The 21064-nt window shown below is 33.0% G+C and overlaps 1 protein-coding gene across 6 annotated transcripts in view; it reads left to right on the forward strand.

Moving 5' to 3' along the window:
* Positions 1 to 21064, forward strand: part of VRK2 (VRK serine/threonine kinase 2) — a 132631-nt gene that overhangs the window by 87605 nt on the left and 23962 nt on the right. For all 6 annotated transcript variants that reach the window (XM_004470466.5, XM_071208852.1, XM_058278601.2 and 3 more), the window contains 2 exons: positions 7992 to 8112; positions 17651 to 17709. In XM_004470466.5, the coding sequence (XP_004470523.1) occupies positions 7992 to 8112; positions 17651 to 17709 (180 nt within the window). The remainder of the gene's footprint in view (positions 1 to 7991; positions 8113 to 17650; positions 17710 to 21064) is intronic.

Consider the following 21064-nt stretch of genomic DNA (forward strand, 5'->3'; position numbering starts at 1 on the left):
ATTAGGAGATATCATTTTGCAACAACAAGGACATTTTTTTCTGAAACTCTATAAAGTGTTAACTTGTGGAAATTTCTCCTTGTTGCCTTTCATATATCTTACTTATTTAAACTCACTTTGATGGTATTGGAAACACATTTGCAGGTAAATTACATACATAGTCCTTTTATTGGATATTGATTGTACTGCCTTGCATTCCAAAGCAGACTTAATTCAACAATTCCCTAATTAGTTAAAGTCATAACCTATGTCTTGTATTCATTTACCATTAATTAAACCTTAGCTGTTTATTACACTGCAGTCCAAATCCAATAGCCGACCCAAAAAGCCATGGAAAAGGAAGTAGGAGGTCAATATTGAAAATATATGGCAGAGTCCCACTGATGGTTGCTTTGTTCACAATCAATATGGTCAATGCAACTGTACTTTCTTAGTTGCTCTGTCAGCAAGACAAAAAGTCAATTCTAATGTTATGCTAGTGAAAAAATGGTGATTATTGAAAAACTTGTGCTTTCAAAATTATTTTCTTCATAAAATTTGTTTATAAACTAATTTCAAATATGCTAAACTGAACAAAGATTTTTTTAAGCAGTTTTGGAAGGACCACATTTTCACTAAAAGGCAATTACACATTTGTACTTGTTAATGTCTGTTGAACTGTTACCCTAAACTGATTCTTTCTAACGAGTTTCAGTTGGTGCAAACAATGGTATATTATTGCCTTTTCTATTAAAAGGACCATTGACCATGTAATGTAGAGGGTCTTGATCATTTTCCAGGGCAATTAAAACCCACACTAGATAGGTAGGCCAATGAAAAAGTGAGGTAAGTCTGTTGTGTATCTTCTTCCTTTCAGAAAGACTTGTAAGTTAAATTTTCTGAAGTAGAAATTACCTTTATACTCCTGATAAACATGAAAGAAACTACTAGATTTTCCAAGTCTAGTTTGGTAATAATCACCCCAAAATTTAGTAATATTGTGTGATTTTTGACCATTTACATTGTTAATAAATCTTATCATTGAGAATTTAATGATATAAATGACATTTGACATTAATTAAATTAAAACCTAAGAATCAAATTCTCCATGATAGTGTATTTTGCTGTTTAAAATCCTTTGGCTTTCAGTGAATTTCATTCTATTATTGGTATAATAGAATTTTCTGAAACCTGAAAGTACTTTTCTGATAGTGGTAAAACTGGAAATTCACCATACAGATTCTTAAGCATTGGTCTGGTTATGTTAATAATTATGGTTGGACAATTTATTTCAACTAATGTCTCTAACACTATTACAGTCTGATTTTTGCTATTAAAATAGCTAAAAAATTACTGACATTTTAGAAAGGGAAGTAGAGTTTTTTTACATGTTGACCTGATCAATGTTTAGACTATGATAATTTTGAAAGTCTTCTTCAGTTATTCCATTGTAGGCCTTTGTTTTCATTGTTCTATCTTTATGAAAGATTTGAGCAAATTGTTTTTTTGTAATTCATTTAAATTTTTTCTCCCTGACTAATACAACATATTGCTGAGTTGGGTAAATTTCACTGTGCTGAGTTTTTGGGGAAAAGACTGAGCAAAGATTCATCATACAAAGATGATATAATCTTGCTGAGAAGACTATTCAGGGAGAGCCTACATAAATATTTTTTTTTGTATTTGTTGAAAAGTTATCTGGTGGAGTGAATATTCATTTTTATCATAGTTTTCACATAGGATTCCTATAAAATAGTAATACTCCCATAGCGCATTTAAAATAAGAGTTATACCAAACTTCTAGGAATATATATATGCACACATGTACAAACACACCCATATATGCATACATATATTCATACACATATGCACATGTATGCTGAAAATTTAATAAGCAGCTTTAGTTTGATACATAAAATGGTAAGTCTGATATCCTCAAATGTTTGAATACTGTTCATTCCTAATATTTTACATTGAATTTTCCAATATAAAACATTTCAATTTAGGATTTTACTAGAAATAAAATAATCATTTAGCCATATCTAGAAACCAGAAACAACAGGGCAGTAAATCCTATAAATAAATCCAGAAGGTCAAAATCATAAATATGTGTATATTTACTTTCAGTACAGTCACTACGTCGTTTAATCTCAGAAAAATTTTTTCTACCAGTCCAGCTAAGAGATCAAATAGATACTGAGAAAGATAATGCAGAGGAAAGCATACAGACCAAAAGAAGTTATCACCAGGACATACAGCCTCTAGTCGTGAAACTATGTGTTCTTTGTCAGATGTTCCACGTCTGGTCAGGCCAAATAAAATGCTCGGGCTCCAAAGTAAAACTGACTTATGAGTTAGCCACTCAACAGAGACTGTTAATCTGATCAGACCATCTGGTTTCTGCTACTTTTTGTTGTGATTATTCATAAACTAAAGCTAAATTTCATTTTTCTGTGGGTTATCTAGACTTTTATAATGAAGGTACCAATCAACCATTTCATCTAAGCATCTTCTAGTTCAACCTATGTAAAAAAGAGGGTTGTTGAGAGGAAAAGAAAGAAAAATTCATGTTGGCTATTGGCATTTGTTATTACAAACCAAATATAAATAGGGATAGATATAGATAGATTGATATAGATACTTATCACTCATCTAGATCTATCTCTGTATGTTTTTTAGAATTAGAAGTTATTCTTCTAAAGTCAATTCTCTTGTGTGTCCTGAAGATACTTTCTAAGTGGCTAAAGTGCTTCATTTAGTGTAAAATTAGAGTTATATATGTTGCGTTTATTTCTACTATATTTAATTTTGTTATTCCTCATAAAAACTAGCATGTATGAACATTGACACATTTTGGGCTTGTTGCCTGATAATGGAAGAGAATTTAAAATGTACTATTTTAATATTTGTTACATTCTTAGTAATGTTAAAAGCAATACTTGGATCAATGTGTGGTATGGATTTTTGTAGATTTTTCTACTCACTGAGGCATGCAGTCAATACCTAATTTCTCTAGAGATATACTGCATTTAACATATTGAGCTTTTTTAAATACTTCAGACCTGTGTATTGAATGTATAATACCTATTTTAATTTGGCATCATTGATGACCATAAAATATGATATCTAAATTGCATTTTAAATGCTCATTTGTTCATATAATACATTTAGTATCAAAAAAAGAAGTATAATACATACTTTTTATTTTTGCCAATTACTATGGTGTACAAAATCCAAATCTTACATTATTTCTTGCATGCTTTCATTTCACTCTAATCCAGTACTCCACTCTAATCCAATATTTACAAAATATTTATGAAGTAAACTGAGAATATATTTTTATGTTACCATAGTTGGGAAATTGACATGGTTTATAGAAGACTTAGCTTCTTAAGCAATAATTCAAAAAAAGGAAACGCATTTTCCAAGTATGCTAAGATATTAAGGTAAACAAACAAATTATTGATATGCTCAGTTGGATTTGTTACTAGTCAGAAAAACATACCATTGGTTTATTCTTTTAGGTAAATCTGACTACTATAAAGAGTCCTTGGTTCATGTAGAAACAAATAATTATGAAGACACTATTCCTTCTATATAACCTAAACCCAATTTTACATTTGACATGACTTTTAAAGTCCTGATGTATGTCATGGCTTTTTAATTGAACTGTTTGGATGGATTAAGAATACATATTGGCCAAAGTGTAAGATAGCTTTGCTCTGTTGAATAAGTTTCTCTAATCCTCACATATGAGTGTTTCACAGAAAACTAGGATTTAGAATTTCAAAAATGCTGGAAAAATAGATGAGGTCTGGGTTTAATATTTTACTTAAAATATGACACTTTGCATTCTATTTTCCTAATCCTTTTTTGGAATTGAGTAAATTGTGGTCACTGTAAAATATTCCAGCTCTTTATACATCCATATTGATGAAATACTGAATTATATAAGTCTCTTGGAAAACTAAGAATAAACTTTAAATTTGTTCTGCAGATAGAACTACACATCATCAGGTGGGCATCTTATTCAGATGCTTCCTTATTTCTTACTGTCATTTCTGAGGATATAAACTGATATATTGGGCATTTAAACCTTGTATGCCTGAGGCAAAAGTTTTCCAGTCCACTATATTATTTCCTACCAAACCCTCTTTTTCTTCATACTCCTAATGTTGGTCTGTATAAAAAATAAAACTTCATAGAAAACACTTTAGGCAAATAATCAGATCGATCTCAAGATTTACATTTAGAGTTTTCTTTTTTTCTCCCAATTTTTCTCCCAATCTTTCATTCCATTTGCTGAATTGGACCCAAATAAATGCAAATAATCAGATCAATCTCGAGATTTACACCTACAGTTTTCTTTTTTCTCCCAATTTTTCTCCCCATCTTTCATTCTATTTGCTGATCTGTACCCAAATAAATGTATTCCAATTTGTATTTAAAATAAGGACCAACCCTCCAAGGTAATTTCTCTATTGTTCTCATACCAGCTTAGAAGGGCCATTTAACACTTTATAAATAACTGTTTTAACAAAAGACCCCTCTTGATCAGAATGAATTATTTGAAAGAAATATTTTCATGAGAGTATAGTTGCATAAAAAATTTGTTAGGGATGCAGCTTAGAACTCAGAATCTGCTACTTATTTATTCTTTGCCAAAATAACTATTTTTGTGTCAGTATGTCTTTTTGTGTTTCAAGTTAAAATGTCTGCTTTAGGAAATTGCCTAATTGTAGAAGTAGCGTATGTAGTGTTTGAATGGTAGTGCTGGCAGCAAATAATTATTTGATTGAACACGGCTTTGGATCCTAACAGACCTGGGTTTCAATCTGAGCTCTATTAGTTTTTTGCTCTGTGATACTGAGGAAGCTCTGTAGCCTCTCTGAACATACATTTTATTTGTGGACAGGGTTAATAATACCTACCTTAAATGATTGTTGGGATGATTAAATGAGATAATATAAAAGCAGGTAGAGTGCCTAGGATAGTAGCAGCTCCACAAATCATAGCAATTGATTTTATTTAATTTTTGTATTCTAGTCATGTCACCTGTCCCTGGAATCTGCTTTCTAGTGAAATAGAATTCAAGTCCCCATCTGTGCCTATGTTTTTGTTGTTGTTATTGTTATTCTTTGCAATACCTAATAAATTTTTGAAATGTTGAACAATTGAGAGTACTATATGAAATGAGTCATTTATATTGCTCCATATTAATAAGCAAAATAGGAAATAGATGCTAGATAATATTTAGAAAGTAGCTTTGGAGAACTCAGAGAAAAAATCTTATTAATAACTAAATCTTGCTTCATTTCTAAGCAATAGCTCCATAAGTAAAAGTTTGATTTTTTAGGCAATCTCTATGAAAACATAATGTTAATGATTATATTAATTACTAAATGCAACTGAAGACCCTTCTTTTCACAATAAAATATACAGTATATGCCTCAAAGAGAAATAAAACCATCCATAATGAGTGAAAATACATTAAAGAGAAACGTATTGCCCAGTATCATTGATTTTTCAGAAATGAAATAGCTAGTGGCAGGGCTACAATTGGATCTCTAGTCTATGGATTCCCAATCCAGGGCTCTTTCCATTTACTGCTTCATTTAGCATGTTTTAAAATGAATTTAAAAATTGTATAAACTTTTAAATAAAAAAATATATACTTTTTCATATTTAGATATTAATAATCCTATTCAACTATGATCTATTCTTTATAGTAGTTATATACACACATATATATTCTAATATTGTCATCTAGAATTTTTGTTTTTTAATTTAGCTGGTATTAAAATTTTTCTGTATACATTAGTTGAAAGAAGATATAATTATTGGTTTAGTTTAAGACTTTAAAGAAATGAAAGACTTTACTAAAACAAGTCAAACTTTCCATATTTGTTTCTCTGGGAGGGAATTCTAGTGCAAGGTATGTACTCAGAAACATTTTAAAACTTGTATCTCACTACTTAATGGTTGGAAAAGGCAACAACAGGATTTTTTTTTTTAACTTTACATTTATTTTGTAGAATTTATTGGAAAAAGTGGTAAAAATGTTTACCTCTCACTGTGGTTATTAATGTATATGTGCAGTAAAATAAAATAAGTAAAAGACTGAAAATGTGATAATATATTTTAATTAGGTAAGACCAAACTATAATCATGAAGTAAAGTAAACTCTCAAAGGGCTATTTCAAATGAAGACCAGTTTATGGAAGATTGGCTTCAGAAATTTAAATGACTTGTCATTACTTACAGCTTCATATCAATTAATCCCTAGGTTGGGAAGTGGGGAGAAATGGCTGGGAAGGTTCTTTCCATTTTAATTCTGATTGTTTTTCCTCAAAGGGCCTCTTGTGTGTAGCCTATGTCATCTAAACAGGTGCCAGGATTTTTTTGAAAATTAGAGGATGTGAATTTTTTTAAGTGGTGGTAATCAGGAATTGCCATAATGGAAAAGGGACTTGTGAACACATCTGTACGAATGGAACCATTCCATTATTAATGGGAGATTTATTACTGAAGAAATTGCTACAGAACAGTGTGGTAGAGATTGTGTTTTTATTTTAATATGAGAGCCAAGTTTTGCATTAGGACCTTGTTGGAGGTTGTGCAGAAAGTAAATAGCACCCATGGGACTATAGCATTCTGCTAGATTGAAGGGCCTTTAATAATCCAATACTCTAATAGCAGTTAAGATAGAGTATGTGCAGAGCTAATCTTGCCTTCTGCTTTTATAATAACTTATGTATGGTAACCAAAAGTAGTTATGATGTGTTGGCAGGATTGCTCTTAGTAGATGACTTTTTAAATTAAAATCTAAGTATACTGAGTGACTTTTCAGAGTTTATTTAATGAAAGATAATAAAATAGGATACCTGTTTACAGTAGATTTAATAGCCATGTATTGCATTTAGGAGATTATATATCCCTGTTCAGATGAACATGCAAGAAATGGTTGTTTTATTACAATTTGGAATGGTTATAAAAATAAAGAGTTTATTTTATGGATATTTGTTAATGTTTTAATTATTATTTAAGTGACCTGTTAATAAGTATCATTATAGTTTGCATGTTTCTTAGGTTTCATTATCCCATCTTCTGAAACAAGGCACTTTAAAAAAGTTATAAAATTATGATGACATTTGTTTACTATCATTTTATAAATGGTATTTACAGTCGCCTGAAAATGTTATTTTCTTACTGTATTTTTCTTAATGAAAAAAACATCTTATATTAAATCCCAAAAGTCTCTATTTGCTTGACTTCAAAATCTATTCCTTATCCCCCACACTGCTCCTCACACACATACCATTGCTTCACCTTTATATTTTCTTTTTAGGATGTGGGACCAGAATATATGCTTATATCTAAACACAATATTTGTATAATTCACTGTATACCCAAACAGTAGGCATATTTTATCTTGTACTTTCATGGAATTGAAAAATCTTAAGACAGATCTGTTTTTTTTAATACTGTACACTAGATGGCAGTTTTGTCATATTCTTCCAACTTCATTTGCTACTAGTGTGAGTAGAACAGGAAAGGCCATCAATGTTTAGTCTGCACTCAAAGGGTCTCTGCATGACCAGTGCAGACCCCATGGACTTCCTGGAACATATGTTAGCAATTTAGCTGCAGACATTTATTTCTTTGTTTTACTGCTTGGCTCTTTGAGAAAGTGTTGGTGCTGGGTTATGGGTTGTCTGGATCATGTCAGAGGCCATGGGGATCAAGTTCATGTGACAGGCCAGACTAAGGAAGGATGAAGTTGGAGGAGGTGAGGAAACTGACCCTTATTTTCAAGAGCAACAAGTCACCGCCTGTCTGTGGACTAGGGCCAAATGCCTCTGCGTTTTAAGTTTTACTCCAGCTGAACAAACAAAACACTTTGCCCATTTGGCTTTTTCATATTTCATCAACAGTAGTTCGCTCAAAGATTACTCTCTTTCTCAAGAACTTCCATATCCCTCATCTTTCTCTCTTAATGCTTACTCTTACAGCTCTGTCCAGACGGAGTGACCTTGAAATCCTTGGCTACTGCATGCTGCGGTGGTTATGTGGGAAACTGCCCTGGGAATGGAACCTGAAGGACCCTGTGGCTGTCCAGACTGCTAAAACAAAGTACCAATTTTTTCATGTACTCCATCATTTACTGAAACAGGTCTGAAGGGATACATTAAAGGAAGCTAATATCCTAGAGAAAATTGCCATTCACCCAACATGAAAACCAAAGCAAATTTCCTTAATTTAAAAAATAGTGCTAAACACACACACACACAACCAAACCAGCTCACAGACATAAAATCCATTTAAATAACACCTATAAAATCATGTGTACATGAGTTACAATGTAAAATATAAAGTGAAATGTTTGTTCCTTTACGTAGTGTTTTCAAAAGATTATAGGCAGTAATATTTTCAAGGAAGAATATTTTTAAATTAGCACTGTACAAGTATATAGAGGTAGTCTGAACTTGGTATGTTTGATATTAACTGTGCAAAGCAGCAATATAAAATGAGACAAATAGGGTTTATTTTTTTAAGAGCAACATACCTCTTTCTTAACCCTGTGTCTTGGAGAGAGTACGTTTTGTTTCTTGAGGTACAAACAAAAAAAACTTGTACTTGAAATATTTATATAAGAGATATTCTTACAGACACATAAACATTTTTAATATTCCACATACAGTTGTTATCTCCTAGAACCTGTTAGCATGAGAATTAAGTCACTTTGAACAGAGTGTGTTGCTGTTTTATTATTCTCTCACTGGACAGGCTGGAAAAAAACTCAATTGTATGAATATGGACTATCCAGTCTTTCATTATATACACCAAGATGTGTTCAGCAGTGGTCCTCCACATAGTATCACAATGGAAAAGGCAGTTAAGTTTTTAAATAGGACAAGTCACAACAGAACTGTTCAAAGAGGAGAACTAATCCATAGAAATCAGTCTTCAAATTCAGTGTGGCATCAGTTTTCAATTGAGAGAAGGCTTAGCCTGCAGGATCAGTATAATATAGATTGCATTGTAAATACTGACATATATGTAATATGTCTCCACCTGGAATCTTGATATCATCCTAGTGCCTTAACCAAAACTAAAACATTTACAAGTCAATATTAATACTATATAATGAGTTATTTTACTGCAGCGATTGATGTGTCCATATTACATGTATGTTTTCCTTTTTAAAAGGCTTACCAGATATGACTTGTTTTAGTCTGTTATCATTGTACATAGATGGATACCTACAATGAATGGATCTTTGTATATTCAATTAGAATAATCATGTTAAAATGATTATTCCTTTATAATATTATTATATTCCTTTACTTTACATGATTATTTTATATCATGTAAAGTAAAGGAATATAATACTAATAAATCAAAGATAACCTCCGTTTACATTTTAAGGACTCTTAAAAATGTTTAACATCTTCATTTTGACTTGATTAATAATCTAAACATAAAGACTAGTAAAGCTAATTTCATATTATAAAATTCATATTTCAGATAAACTAGAAATTTTCAAAGTTCTTATATAATCATAATTTATTCAACTTGTTGTAGAAGGCATAACACTAAATTTCCCTATAAGGTCATGTTTGTATATTGATATGTACATATATTTCCTATATGCCCTTTATTTTCCTGAAATTGAGTGATAGAAGATTGATACATTTATTATTGCAGTTCTATGTGTGCCTGAGTTTATGACTCAAACATCAATAATTTTAGTTGAATGTTTATATATTTGTGCCTGAAGCACCTTTAAAGTTATACCAGTTCAGTCTAAAACACTATAAAGTGTAAGAATATTGGTTTTTTTTTTTGTTTTGCTTTTGGATATATTTTGTTAACCCACTTAACACACAGTGGCATTAAACACTACCAATTTCAGTAATTAAATAATCGGGCCCTCGCCAGTGGTAGTACCTGAGTACAAATTCCTGAAAATCCAAACATAAGTTTTCTCCTATAATTTTTTCTTAATCTTTAGTTTCACTTTATTTATGAAGGAAGTGAAAGTTTTGACATCTTATCTGAAGACATGTTATACTTAGCAATTGGATAGTTAATTCAAATAGCATTGCAATGATCTAAATCACTTCCTTAAAGGTTAGGGAAAATTCTGTCATGAACTGACACTCGAGATTTTTTCTTTTTAATCTCTTATTGGGAAATTAGTCTGTTCAAATTTTCAGTCTCTTTTTATTTTGTTAATGAACTGTCCATTTCCTTCATTCCCAAACTTCTTGCCAGATTAAGTGCATTCGTTTTTTAAATCTTTTTGGGTTTGAAGTTGTGGCTCCTTCCTTATTCCAAATCTTGTGTCTTTTAGCTCTAATCTCTTATTTAATCTGATTTTATCTATTTTATGATCTTTTAAAGGATCAGATTTATTTATCTGATTTATTTATCCTAATAAGCTTTTTCTTTAAAAATTAGGGAAGTTGTGGGTTTACACAATAATCATGCAGAAAATACAGAGTTCCCATATATTGCCCACCACCACACATGCAGTTTCCCTAATATTAACACTTTGCATTAGTGTGGTACCTATTTTACAATTGATGAAGCAATATTATAATTATACTATTAACTATAGCCATACTTCACATTAGAGTTCACTGTTTATATTGTACAATCTTATAGGTGTTCTTTTTTTTTTTTCAAATTTTATTCTAGTAACATATATATAACCTAAAATGTTCTCTTTAACCACATTCAAATATTTACTTCAGTGGTGTTAATTTCAGTCACAATGCTGTGCGACCATTACTGCCTTCCATTACCAAAACTTTTCCATTACTCCAAACAGAATACTGTGCCAATTAGGCATTAACTCCCATTCCTTACTCCTTCCCCAGCCCCTGTAACCTGTATTCTAGTTTTTGACTCAGTGAAATGACTTATTCTTTTTCATTTCAGTGAGATCATATATTATCTGTCCTTTTGTGTCTGGCTTATTTCACTCAACATGTTTCCAAAGTTCATCCGTGCTGTCTCATGTATCAGAACTTCATTTCTTTTTACAGCTCCATAATATTCTAGTGTACATATATACCACATTTTATGGATCCTTTCATTTGTTGGTGGTTACCTGGTTGATTCCATCTTTTGGCTATTGTGAATAATGCCACTGTGACCATCAGGGTGCAAATATCTGTTTGAGTCCATGCTTTCAATTCTTTCGGGTGTATACCTAGACATATGACTGCCCAGTCATATGGTAATTCTATATTTAACTTTCTGGGGAATTGCTAAACTGTCTTTCATTTTATATTCCCACCAAGATTGCACGAGTGTTCCTATTTTTCTACATCCTTTCCAACACTTATTATTTTCCAATTATTTAATAGTGACCATTCTAGTGAGTATGAAACAGTATCTAATAGTGGTTTTTGATTCTCTAATGGTTAATGACTGTTGACTATCTTTTATGTGCTTATTGGCCATTTTTATATCTTCTTTGGAGAAATGTCTATCAAATCTTTTGCCTATTTTTAAATAGGGTTGTATGTCTTTTTCTTCTTGAGTGGTAGGATTTCTTTATATAGTCTGAATACTAAACCTTTATTGGATATATGGTTTCCAAATATTTCCCTCCATTCTGTAGGTTGTCTTTTTACTTTCATGATGAAGTCCTTGTATGCACAAAAGTTTTTAATTTTGTTGTAATCCCTATTATCTATTGTATCTTCTGTTGCTGGTGTTCTCAGTGTAAAACTAAGAAACCATTGCCTAACATAAGGTCCCGATAATTCTTCCCTATATTTTCTTATAGGAATTTTATAGTTTTTGTTCTTATATTAAGGTGTTTGATTCATTTTGAGTTAAATGTTGTATATGTTGTCAGGTAAGGATTCACTGTCATTCCTTGGTATATGAATACCCAGTTTTCCCAGCACCATTTGTTGAAGAGACTGTTCTTTCTGTATTGAGTAGACTTGGTACCCTTGTCAAAATGATCAAATGATCATAGATGTGAGGGTTTATTTCTGAACTCTCAATTCAATTACATTGGTCTATATATTCTGCATTTCTCTTGGTCCATATTTGTGTCCTTGGGCCAGTACCATACTTTTTTGATTCTTGTAACTTTGTACTATGTTTTAAAATAGGGAAGTATGAGTTTGTTCTCTAAGTTTGTTCTTCTTTTTCAAGATGGTTTTGGCTAATTGGGCCCCTTACACTTCCATATAAAACTAATGATTTGCTTTTCCGTTTCTGCAAAAAACAATATTAAAATTTTAATTGAGATTGTGGTGAATCTATAACTCACTTTCAGTAGAATTGACATTGTAACAATATTCAGTCTTCCAATCCATGGACATAGAATGCCCTAGATATTTGATTCTTTTAGTTACTATTGTAAATGATTTTTTTCTTGATTTCCTCTTCATATTGTTCATGAATGTATAAAAACGCTATTGATTTTTGCATGTTGATCTTTACCCTACCATGTTCCTGAATACACTAATTAGCCACAGTAGCTTCGTAGTGGATTTTTCAGGGTTTTCAATATATAGGATAATGTTATATGTAAATAGGGAAAATGTTACTTATTCTTTTCCAATTTAGATGCCTTTTTATTTTTTTCTTTTATGTAATTGCTCTGGCTAACTTCTAGTAAAATACTAAGTAACAGTGGTGACAGATGGCATCCTTGTCTTGTTCTTTATTTCTAAGGAAATGTTTTCAGTTATTCACTATTGATATGATACTTGCTGTGAGTTTCTCATAGATGCCTTTTATCGTGTTGAGGAAGTATCCTTCTATTCCTAGTTTAAGTGATATTATCAAGTAGGGGTGCTGGATTTTGTCGAATGCCTTTTCTGTATCAATTGAGAAATCAAGTGATTTTCTTCCTTTTTCTGTTAAGGTGGTATAATGTATTAACTGATTTTCTTAGGTTAAACCACCTTGCATACCTGGGGTAAATTCCATTTAATCATGGTGGATAATTTTTTTAATGTGCTATTGGATTCAGTTTGCTTTTACTTTGTTGAGGATTTTGGCATCCATAATCATAAGGGAATTTGGTCTATACTTTTCTTTTGACTCCTTTATCTGGCTTTGATATGAGGGTGATGTTAGTTAGCCTCATAGAATTAGTTAGGAAGTATTCTCTCTTCACCAGTTTTTTGGAAGAGTTTGAACAGAATTGGAGTTCTTGGCAAGGTTGGTAAAAATCCCGTGAAGCCAAATGGTTCTGGGCTTTTCTTTGTTAGGCCATTTTTGATTAATAGTTAAATCACTTTGTTATCATTTTTATTTCTTCTTGAGTCAATGTAGATAGTTTCTTGTAATTTATACATTTCATCTAGCTAATTTTTGGGTGACATTTGTTCCTAGTATGTTCTTATAAACTTTTTTATTTCCAGTGGGTTGGTAATAATGTCCCTCTTTTCATTTATGGTTTTAGTTATTTGCACCCTCCTTTTTTGTCAGTCTAGCTAAAGGGTTTTTTTTTTTTAAATTTTTATGGATCTGTTCAAAGGATCAACTTTTGGTTTCATTGATTCTCTATTTTTTTAAATCCTCAATTTCATTTATCTCCACTTTAGTTTTTGTTATTTTCCCTTCCATCTGCTCACTTTGGGTTTAATTTTCTTTTTTTGCCCCCTAGATCCTCTAATTGTGAGATTGTCTCTTATGAGAGAACTTTATTCTTTTGTTTTTTTCTTGTCTTTTCTCCTTTTTTTAAATGTAGGCATTTAGAGCTATAAATTTCCCTTTGAGTACTGCCTTTGCTGTACCCCAAAAGTTTTGGTATGTTGTGTTTTTATTGCCATTCACCTCAAGATATTACCTAATTTTCTTTTTTTATTTCTTCTTTGACCTATTATTTGTTGTTTATGTTGTTTAATTTCCACACATTTTTGAATTCCAGTTCTCCCTCTGTTACTGATTTTTAGCTTCTTTCCTTAGTGGACAGAAAAGATGCATTGTATGACTTCATCATTTTAAAATTTATTGAGACTTGTTTTGTGACCTAATATATGGTCTATCCTAGAGTATGTCTCATGTGCACTAGAGAAGAATGTATATTCTGCTGCTGTTGGGTGAAGTGTTCTATATATATATTGTTAGGTCCAGTTCATATATAGTATTGTTCAAGTCTTCTGTTTCCTTATTGTTCTTCTAATTGTTTTGTCCATTATTTAATGTGATATGTTGAAGTCTCAGAATGTTAATGCAGTAATGTTTGTTTCTCCCTTCAAATCTGTTGATATTTGCTTCTTCTATTTTGGGGCCCTGCCATTACATGCATATATAAATACACACACACAAGTATACACACACACACATACACACGTATATAATTAGTATAGCTTCTTGTTGAATTGACTCCTCTTAGTATTAGTGACCTTCTTTTTCCCTCGGTTTTGGCTTAAAGTCTATTTTATCCAACATTAGTATAGCCACCCCGGGTCTCTTTTGATTATTATTTGCATGATAGATATTTTTTCCTTTCTTTCTCTTTCAATCTACTTGTGTCTTTGAATTAAAGGTGAATCTTGTAAAGGAATATAGTTGGATCATGCTTTTTTATCCATTGTGTCAATCTCTGCCTTTTTACTGGAGAGTTTAATCCATTTACATTTTAAGTAATTACTGATAATGCAGGACTTTGTTCTGCCATTTTACTATTTGGTCTTTTAAGTCTTCTTCCCTTTTTTTGTCCCTCAAGTCTTCCACTAATGCCTACCTTTATATGTATTTGATTATTCATAGTATGCCATCTTGAGTTCCTCCTCATTTCCTTCTGTATAATTTTTTTCAGATATTTTCTTTTCTTTGTGGTTAGCATGGGATTTAAGTTTAACATCCCAAATCTATAATATTCACATTAAATTTGATACCAACTTAATTTCAATAGTATACACAGATACTGTTCCTATACCCCACCATCCCCACCTTTATGTTGTAGTTACTGATTATGTCTTTATATATTGTTTGTCCAAAGCCATAGATTTGTCATTATGTTTATGCATTGCATTTCAGAACCTGTAAGAAGTAAAAAGTGGAATTACATACCACAAAATACAATAGTACTAGTATTTATAATTACCCCTGTGGTTACCTTTACCCTAGGTCTTTATTTTTTTCTGACACTTTGATCTACTGTCTAGTATTCTTTCCTTTCAGTGTGAAGAACTCCCTTTAGTATTGCTTGTGGGGCATGTCTAGTGGTGACAAACTCCTTCAGCTTTTATTTGGGGGGGGGGGGATGTCTTAATTTCCCTCTCATTTTAAAAAGATGAAAATGAGATTTTGAAAGTCTCACTGGATATAGTTTTTGGTTGGCAATTGTTGTCTTTCAGCACTTCTTGCATCCATAATTTCAGATAAGAAATCTGCACCTAATCTTATTGGAGCTCCCTTGTACATAACATGGTGCTTTTCTCATATAGGTTTCAGAACTCTTTGTCTTTGGCATTCAGCAGTTTGACTACTATGTGTCTGGGTGTGATTCTCTTCAAATTTATCCTGTTTGAGGTTCATTGGGCTTCTTGAATGTGTATATTCAAGTATTTCATTAAATTTGGGAAGTTTTCTGCCATTATTTCTAAGAATATTCCTTCTGCCACTTGGTTTCTTTATTCTCCTTTTGGGACTCCCATAATGCATATATTGTTATGCTTGATCATACCTCACAGGTCTTGTAGGCTTTGTTCCCTTCTTTTCATTCTTTTTTCTTTTTGTTCCTTTGAATCATTTGAATTCTTTTACCTTCCAGGTCACTGATTTTTTTCTCTGCCAGCTTCAATTTCCTTTTGAAACCTAGGGAATTTTTCATTTCAGTTTTTATGGTCTTCAACTCCAGTATTTCTGTTTGGTTCCTTTTAAAAATGTCTACTCTTTATTGAGAGTGTCACTTTGTTCTTTTATCATTTTCTTGATACACTAGTTCTTTGTCCATGATTTCCTTTATCTCGTTGAGCATAATGAAAATCATTTTTCAAAAATTATTTGACCATTATGTCCAAAGTCTGTATTCTTTGTTGTTGTTTCTGAATTTTTAACTTGTTCCTCTGAATGGGCCATCATTTCCTCTTTCTCTCCCTTGTCAGCTTTGTAGCACACTGCACATTTTAATACTTTAGTTTAGTGTTAGCTCTTAGATTGAGTCCCTGAGCTGTTAAGTTTATCTCCAGCCAGTGTTATAACAGAGATTTCTTTGAGTGCTGGAAACTAACAAAAACAAGCAAATGTAACGATATCTTTCTGGTGCTCTCCATTAGAGTTCAGCCCTCCTTTCAAGATAATCAGCCTAAAGCAAAAGTGAAATGCAGGGTTCTATCCTTTTCTGAGCCTGCATCTTGTCTTGGGCTTGCACTCGTGGCTGTAAGAACCCCTCATTTACAAGAAATCAAATGCCTCTTCTACTCCCCCCCCACCACTCATCCACCCAGCTATCCCTATTTTGTGTCATTATGCTGGTATTCCTTTGACCAGGCCACTTTGATTGTTTCTTTCATTGCTCTATCTGTCCCCAAGCTCCTTCTCACTGCAGAGCAAGTTCTAGGAATGTGAACCAGAGACAAGTTTGCAGATTCAGTCTTACAGGATGCCACTTCATAGATTGTCACTAATATATGAGTACCCAGTATGCACATAGGGGTTACTTTGCTCCCTCTAGAATAGAGTCAGGGCCCTACAATGGAAACTGTATTAGGGAGTGGGTAGGGCAGGGGCCATCAAGTATGCAATGAGCTGCTACTACTGTTTTTAAAGTGATATTTTCTTGATTCAGCAGTTGCCCAGTTACTGCAACTCCTTACCTCCTTTCCAGAGTTTTGAGGACGATGGCTCTGCCAGTTTTTGCTAGTTGTTCAAACATTTTGTGACAGAACAGCATCCTGGAGGGTCTTAAATCACCATCTTGGTCAACCTTAATCCACCTACGAATTTTTAATGTAGTTTTTAAGAAAACAATTATGACAGATAATACTGCTTCTGCAGTTTCACATGCACAAAGTTTGAATTAAAGCATTTACACTATAGGGAAACGGACTTGGCCCAGTGGTTGGGGCGTCCGTCTACCACGTGGGAGGTCTGCGGTTCAAACCCCGGGCCTCCTTGACCCGTGTGGAGCTGGCCCATGCACGGTGCTGATGCGCGCGGGGAGTGCCGTGTCACGCAGGGGTGTCCTCCACCACGCACAGGGAGTGCGCCCCGTGGGGAGAGCTGCTAAGCACGAGGGGAAGTGCGGCCTGCCCAGGAATGGCACCGCCCACACTTCCCGTGCCGCTGACAACAACAGAAGCGGACAAGGAGACAGGACGCAGCAAATAGACACAGAGAGCAGACAACTGGGGGTAGGGGGGAATTAAATAAATAAATCTTGAAAAAAAAAATGCAAATGTTAAAAAATAAAATAAAATAAAATAAAGCATTTACACTATAATGCTACATTTTTTAGCTATCAACTGATTGATATAAAATTGGTCAGTGGAGACAGAGGCATCTCCCCTGAAGGGAGAGATATCTACTTACACTCCCCACCCATTACAGGAAAAGAAGCATTGAAAGTCATGGTTTCAATGACCTACCAGTATAGAAATTAGTTTTGTTTTCTAGTAAAACAATGTTATCTCTGGATTTAAAACATATATTCAATGTATTTTTCTGTATTTTTTTTTAGTTTGTTGGATGAGCTTCCTGAGTCAGTGTTTAAATGGGCTCCATCTGGAAGCAGTTGCTGTAAGTCAAATAACTTCTTTCTTCTCCTATATGATCTGTGTTCACTGCTTTTGTCAATCTTGTTTTGTAGCTTTTGCTTAACCCACAGAACAACATTCTCTACCAGGTTGTGTGGAACCCTTGCCAGGATTACAGATAGATTGCTAGAAAAGTAGAATATTTAGATCATCTTTGATGTTCAAACATAAGAACCCTAAAAGAAAATATCTAGGCAGAGTTCTAGGCTTCGCTGATTGCACTTTTTAAAAATATGTATTTTGAGTAATGCACAGGTTTAAGAATCAGCTGGATCTGATATTTCTAGAGATAAGACTTTGTTTTTGTTCCTATGTTTATTATTGAAATAAGATAAAGGTGATCTAAGGAAAGATTAGTTTCAATTAATAACTCATAAACCCAAATCATTAAACATTTGAATGTTTTAACTAGGTTACTTTCTGACTGAACAGCCAGCAAAAATTTTTGGATTGGAAAGGCCTATGACTCTGGGATTTGATGTTATATTTCATTAAATTGTTTTCTCTTTCAAGTTAATATAGAGATTTGGGGATTTCTGCAATTAATTGACAGTATTATCAGTATAAAATAGTCAATTTTAAATCACTCAAGTTCTTGCCGTAAGTATACACACTAATTTAACAATTAAGTTACATTGTCTTAGAGAAAAGAGCCAGCTCCTGTTCTCAGGGTTGCTGTTTCTCAGAGACAGATAAGCTGAGTGAAATTTGTTCTCTTTTGATATTGGTCGAGCTTAGACTTAGCCTTTAGCTGACTTCTGCAAAAAATATGTACTCTGACCCTTTACCTAATGTCGAATGATACCATGATTTCCATCTGAGGGTTGAAGGTCACCCTAAACTTATATTTACAGCCCTTCTTTGATCAGAACCCTTATTTTCATTTCTGTAGGAAATGAAATGGGAACTAATCAGTTCTACTTTTCTACCTCCAATTCCCAAGTCCTATAATTCTGTCCCACTGTGAGTCTTCTGCTTCCCACTTTCTATAAGTGCCTTTTCTTCTCATAGAGGAAGACTGAATTGATTCTCAGTGGGATGAAGGGTGGAGGGTGAAGGTTTTTGTTTTTGTAACTGTACTGAATAACTTGGTTAAAATGCCAATATTCCTTTTTGACCAGTAGTAGTAGTGGCCTTTTTATCAAGTCATGCAATTTATGTTTTACTCAATAGGACAGTAGGAAAGAGGGATGAAGAGCTGTCAGGTTTTTTTTGTCCCTCCTGCACCAAAAAGTAACTGCTTAGTTTAGGAGTAGAAAAGATAGCTCAGGTGCCCTGAGTTGTACAAGATAAACATTTGTGGGCCTGTATATCCTCTGTGATACTAATTATTGCTAGAGATAACTTTAGAAGATTTGAGCCATAGGAGAAATTTAGATGGGAGGAATAGCAAGTTCCTTTTTTGTTCAGGACAAACCATTTCTTTGAGTCTATGCTTTTATTTCATAAAATACAGATGTCTATTTCTAAAGTACAAAATGTCAAAAATTAATATTAAACTTTAATATTAAGTGAAGGTCCCTTAAATTAAGAGGTTGTTTGTGCTTAGCAGAGTGGGTAGTAAGAGCATGAAAATTAAAGGAACTGATTACAAAAGGTCTTATTACTAAGACTTTTTATGAAATAAAACAGCCAAGTTATTCCAGTCCAACTCCTGGAATAATAAAAACAGTTTCTATCTCTTGAAATGATAGTAAGAATATTTAATATTTCTCTAGCTTAAAAAAGCAGATGATTCAAGAATATCATAATTTCATACTACTCAAAGCATTTTGTTTTATAGCTCTGGAAATATGCTAGTAAAATTTTTTTAAATGTACTTACTATAATAAATCCAGATCTTAAAGGCTAACATTTAAACCAATACTATATTGCAATAGCCAAAGCTTCAGGTTTATCGTAGTGAATTTATAATGGAAGTGGCTCTTTTCTTTTTCTCCCTCTCCTACTTCACTGTTACCTCATTTTTCCAACCCCCAGACCCATGAAAACTCTGCAGCACAGCTGCTATCAGTTGGTGGAGTGCCAGAAGTCTTCCATTGTCTAGTAACAGTGATCCCAGCATATTCGCCACTCTTCTCCATTTGGGATAGGTTTGTTTAATAGAATTATGATATATACCAAACTTGGGTTATCAGTCTTCAGAGGACCAAAGAACAATGGAGTATTTGTATTAAAATAATAGAATGTAATTTAGTCTTTTTTGTTTTTAATTATCCCTTCAGTATTTAGATGCACCAAGGGGCTTCTGGAAGCATCAGTTATAAATTTGGTGATGAAACAGTAGCAAGTGCTAGTTAATAATAGAGATCTGGTTGATCAGATGCTGGAGAACAGAATTTGATATATCTATTAATTAGAGAGGAAAAGTTGGTTGCAAAATTATGGTATCTGCCCTTCCCCACCCCCTCCCCCACCCCCAAAAATCCCCAGAGCCAAGATTTCTCTTTTTTGCCACATAGTAGCCTTAGGTTCCTAGAAAATAGCTCTGATGTAAAGTCACTGCTCTCTGACTTTTAATGGGGAGAAAGGCATACTGACCATTCATTCCTCTTGGAAATTTCCCCGTAGGGAGTAAAAAACATTGCTTCTACAAGTTCCCACTTGAATGGAGATAAGCCTAGAGGGGAAGTAAAAGATTAGGAGGTTACTCCTGCCAACCCACAAACCTTCCCAGATTTTCCCACCATGGGATACAAACAACTTAGTGAGAAAGTATAAAAAGCACTTGTGTTTGGGTCAGTATTAACTTTATGAAGGGAATAAGCTTGTGAAAAAATAGCTTATGTAGGATCTAAACATCTCTATGGACAAATGAAAACATTCCTGTCTAGTGTTTTCAAATAGTGTCTAGTGTTACCACTTAATTTCTATTCCAATTTTAGATTGAACATCTACCTGAAATAAAAAGGGAAGTCATGTAAATTTATGTGAAGCTATGTTGGTAACTTTGGCTACTAATTCTACTTATATTTAGAAGGTTATAGTTCGTTTCTTTTTTTTGAGGGGAGAGGCAAGTTACTCTGTAGTTCTAGGGAAGTAAGAATTTACGTTAGAAAAAAAACAGAGAAGTGGCAGCTCATCATCCCTCTGCTCTGTAGTCTGAAATACAGTCTCACAATGTATTGAGCACCCAGTGCCAGCTATGTATGGAGGACCTCAAGGAAGTCTGGTGCATTCTTAAGCCAATCATGTCTAAAACCATGGAATTTAAGGTCATTTCTAAATGTATTGTTATAATCCCAAAGTAAAGCTTTAATTAAAATTTACAATGTTTTTATTTTCTTTAGAAGTAAGGAGGTTAATATTAAGAACATTTTTATCTGAAATTTTAAAGG

Source organism: Dasypus novemcinctus, chromosome 17 (genome assembly GCF_030445035.2).
Source record: "Dasypus novemcinctus isolate mDasNov1 chromosome 17, mDasNov1.1.hap2, whole genome shotgun sequence".
Taxonomy (NCBI): Eukaryota; Metazoa; Chordata; class Mammalia; order Cingulata; family Dasypodidae; genus Dasypus; species Dasypus novemcinctus.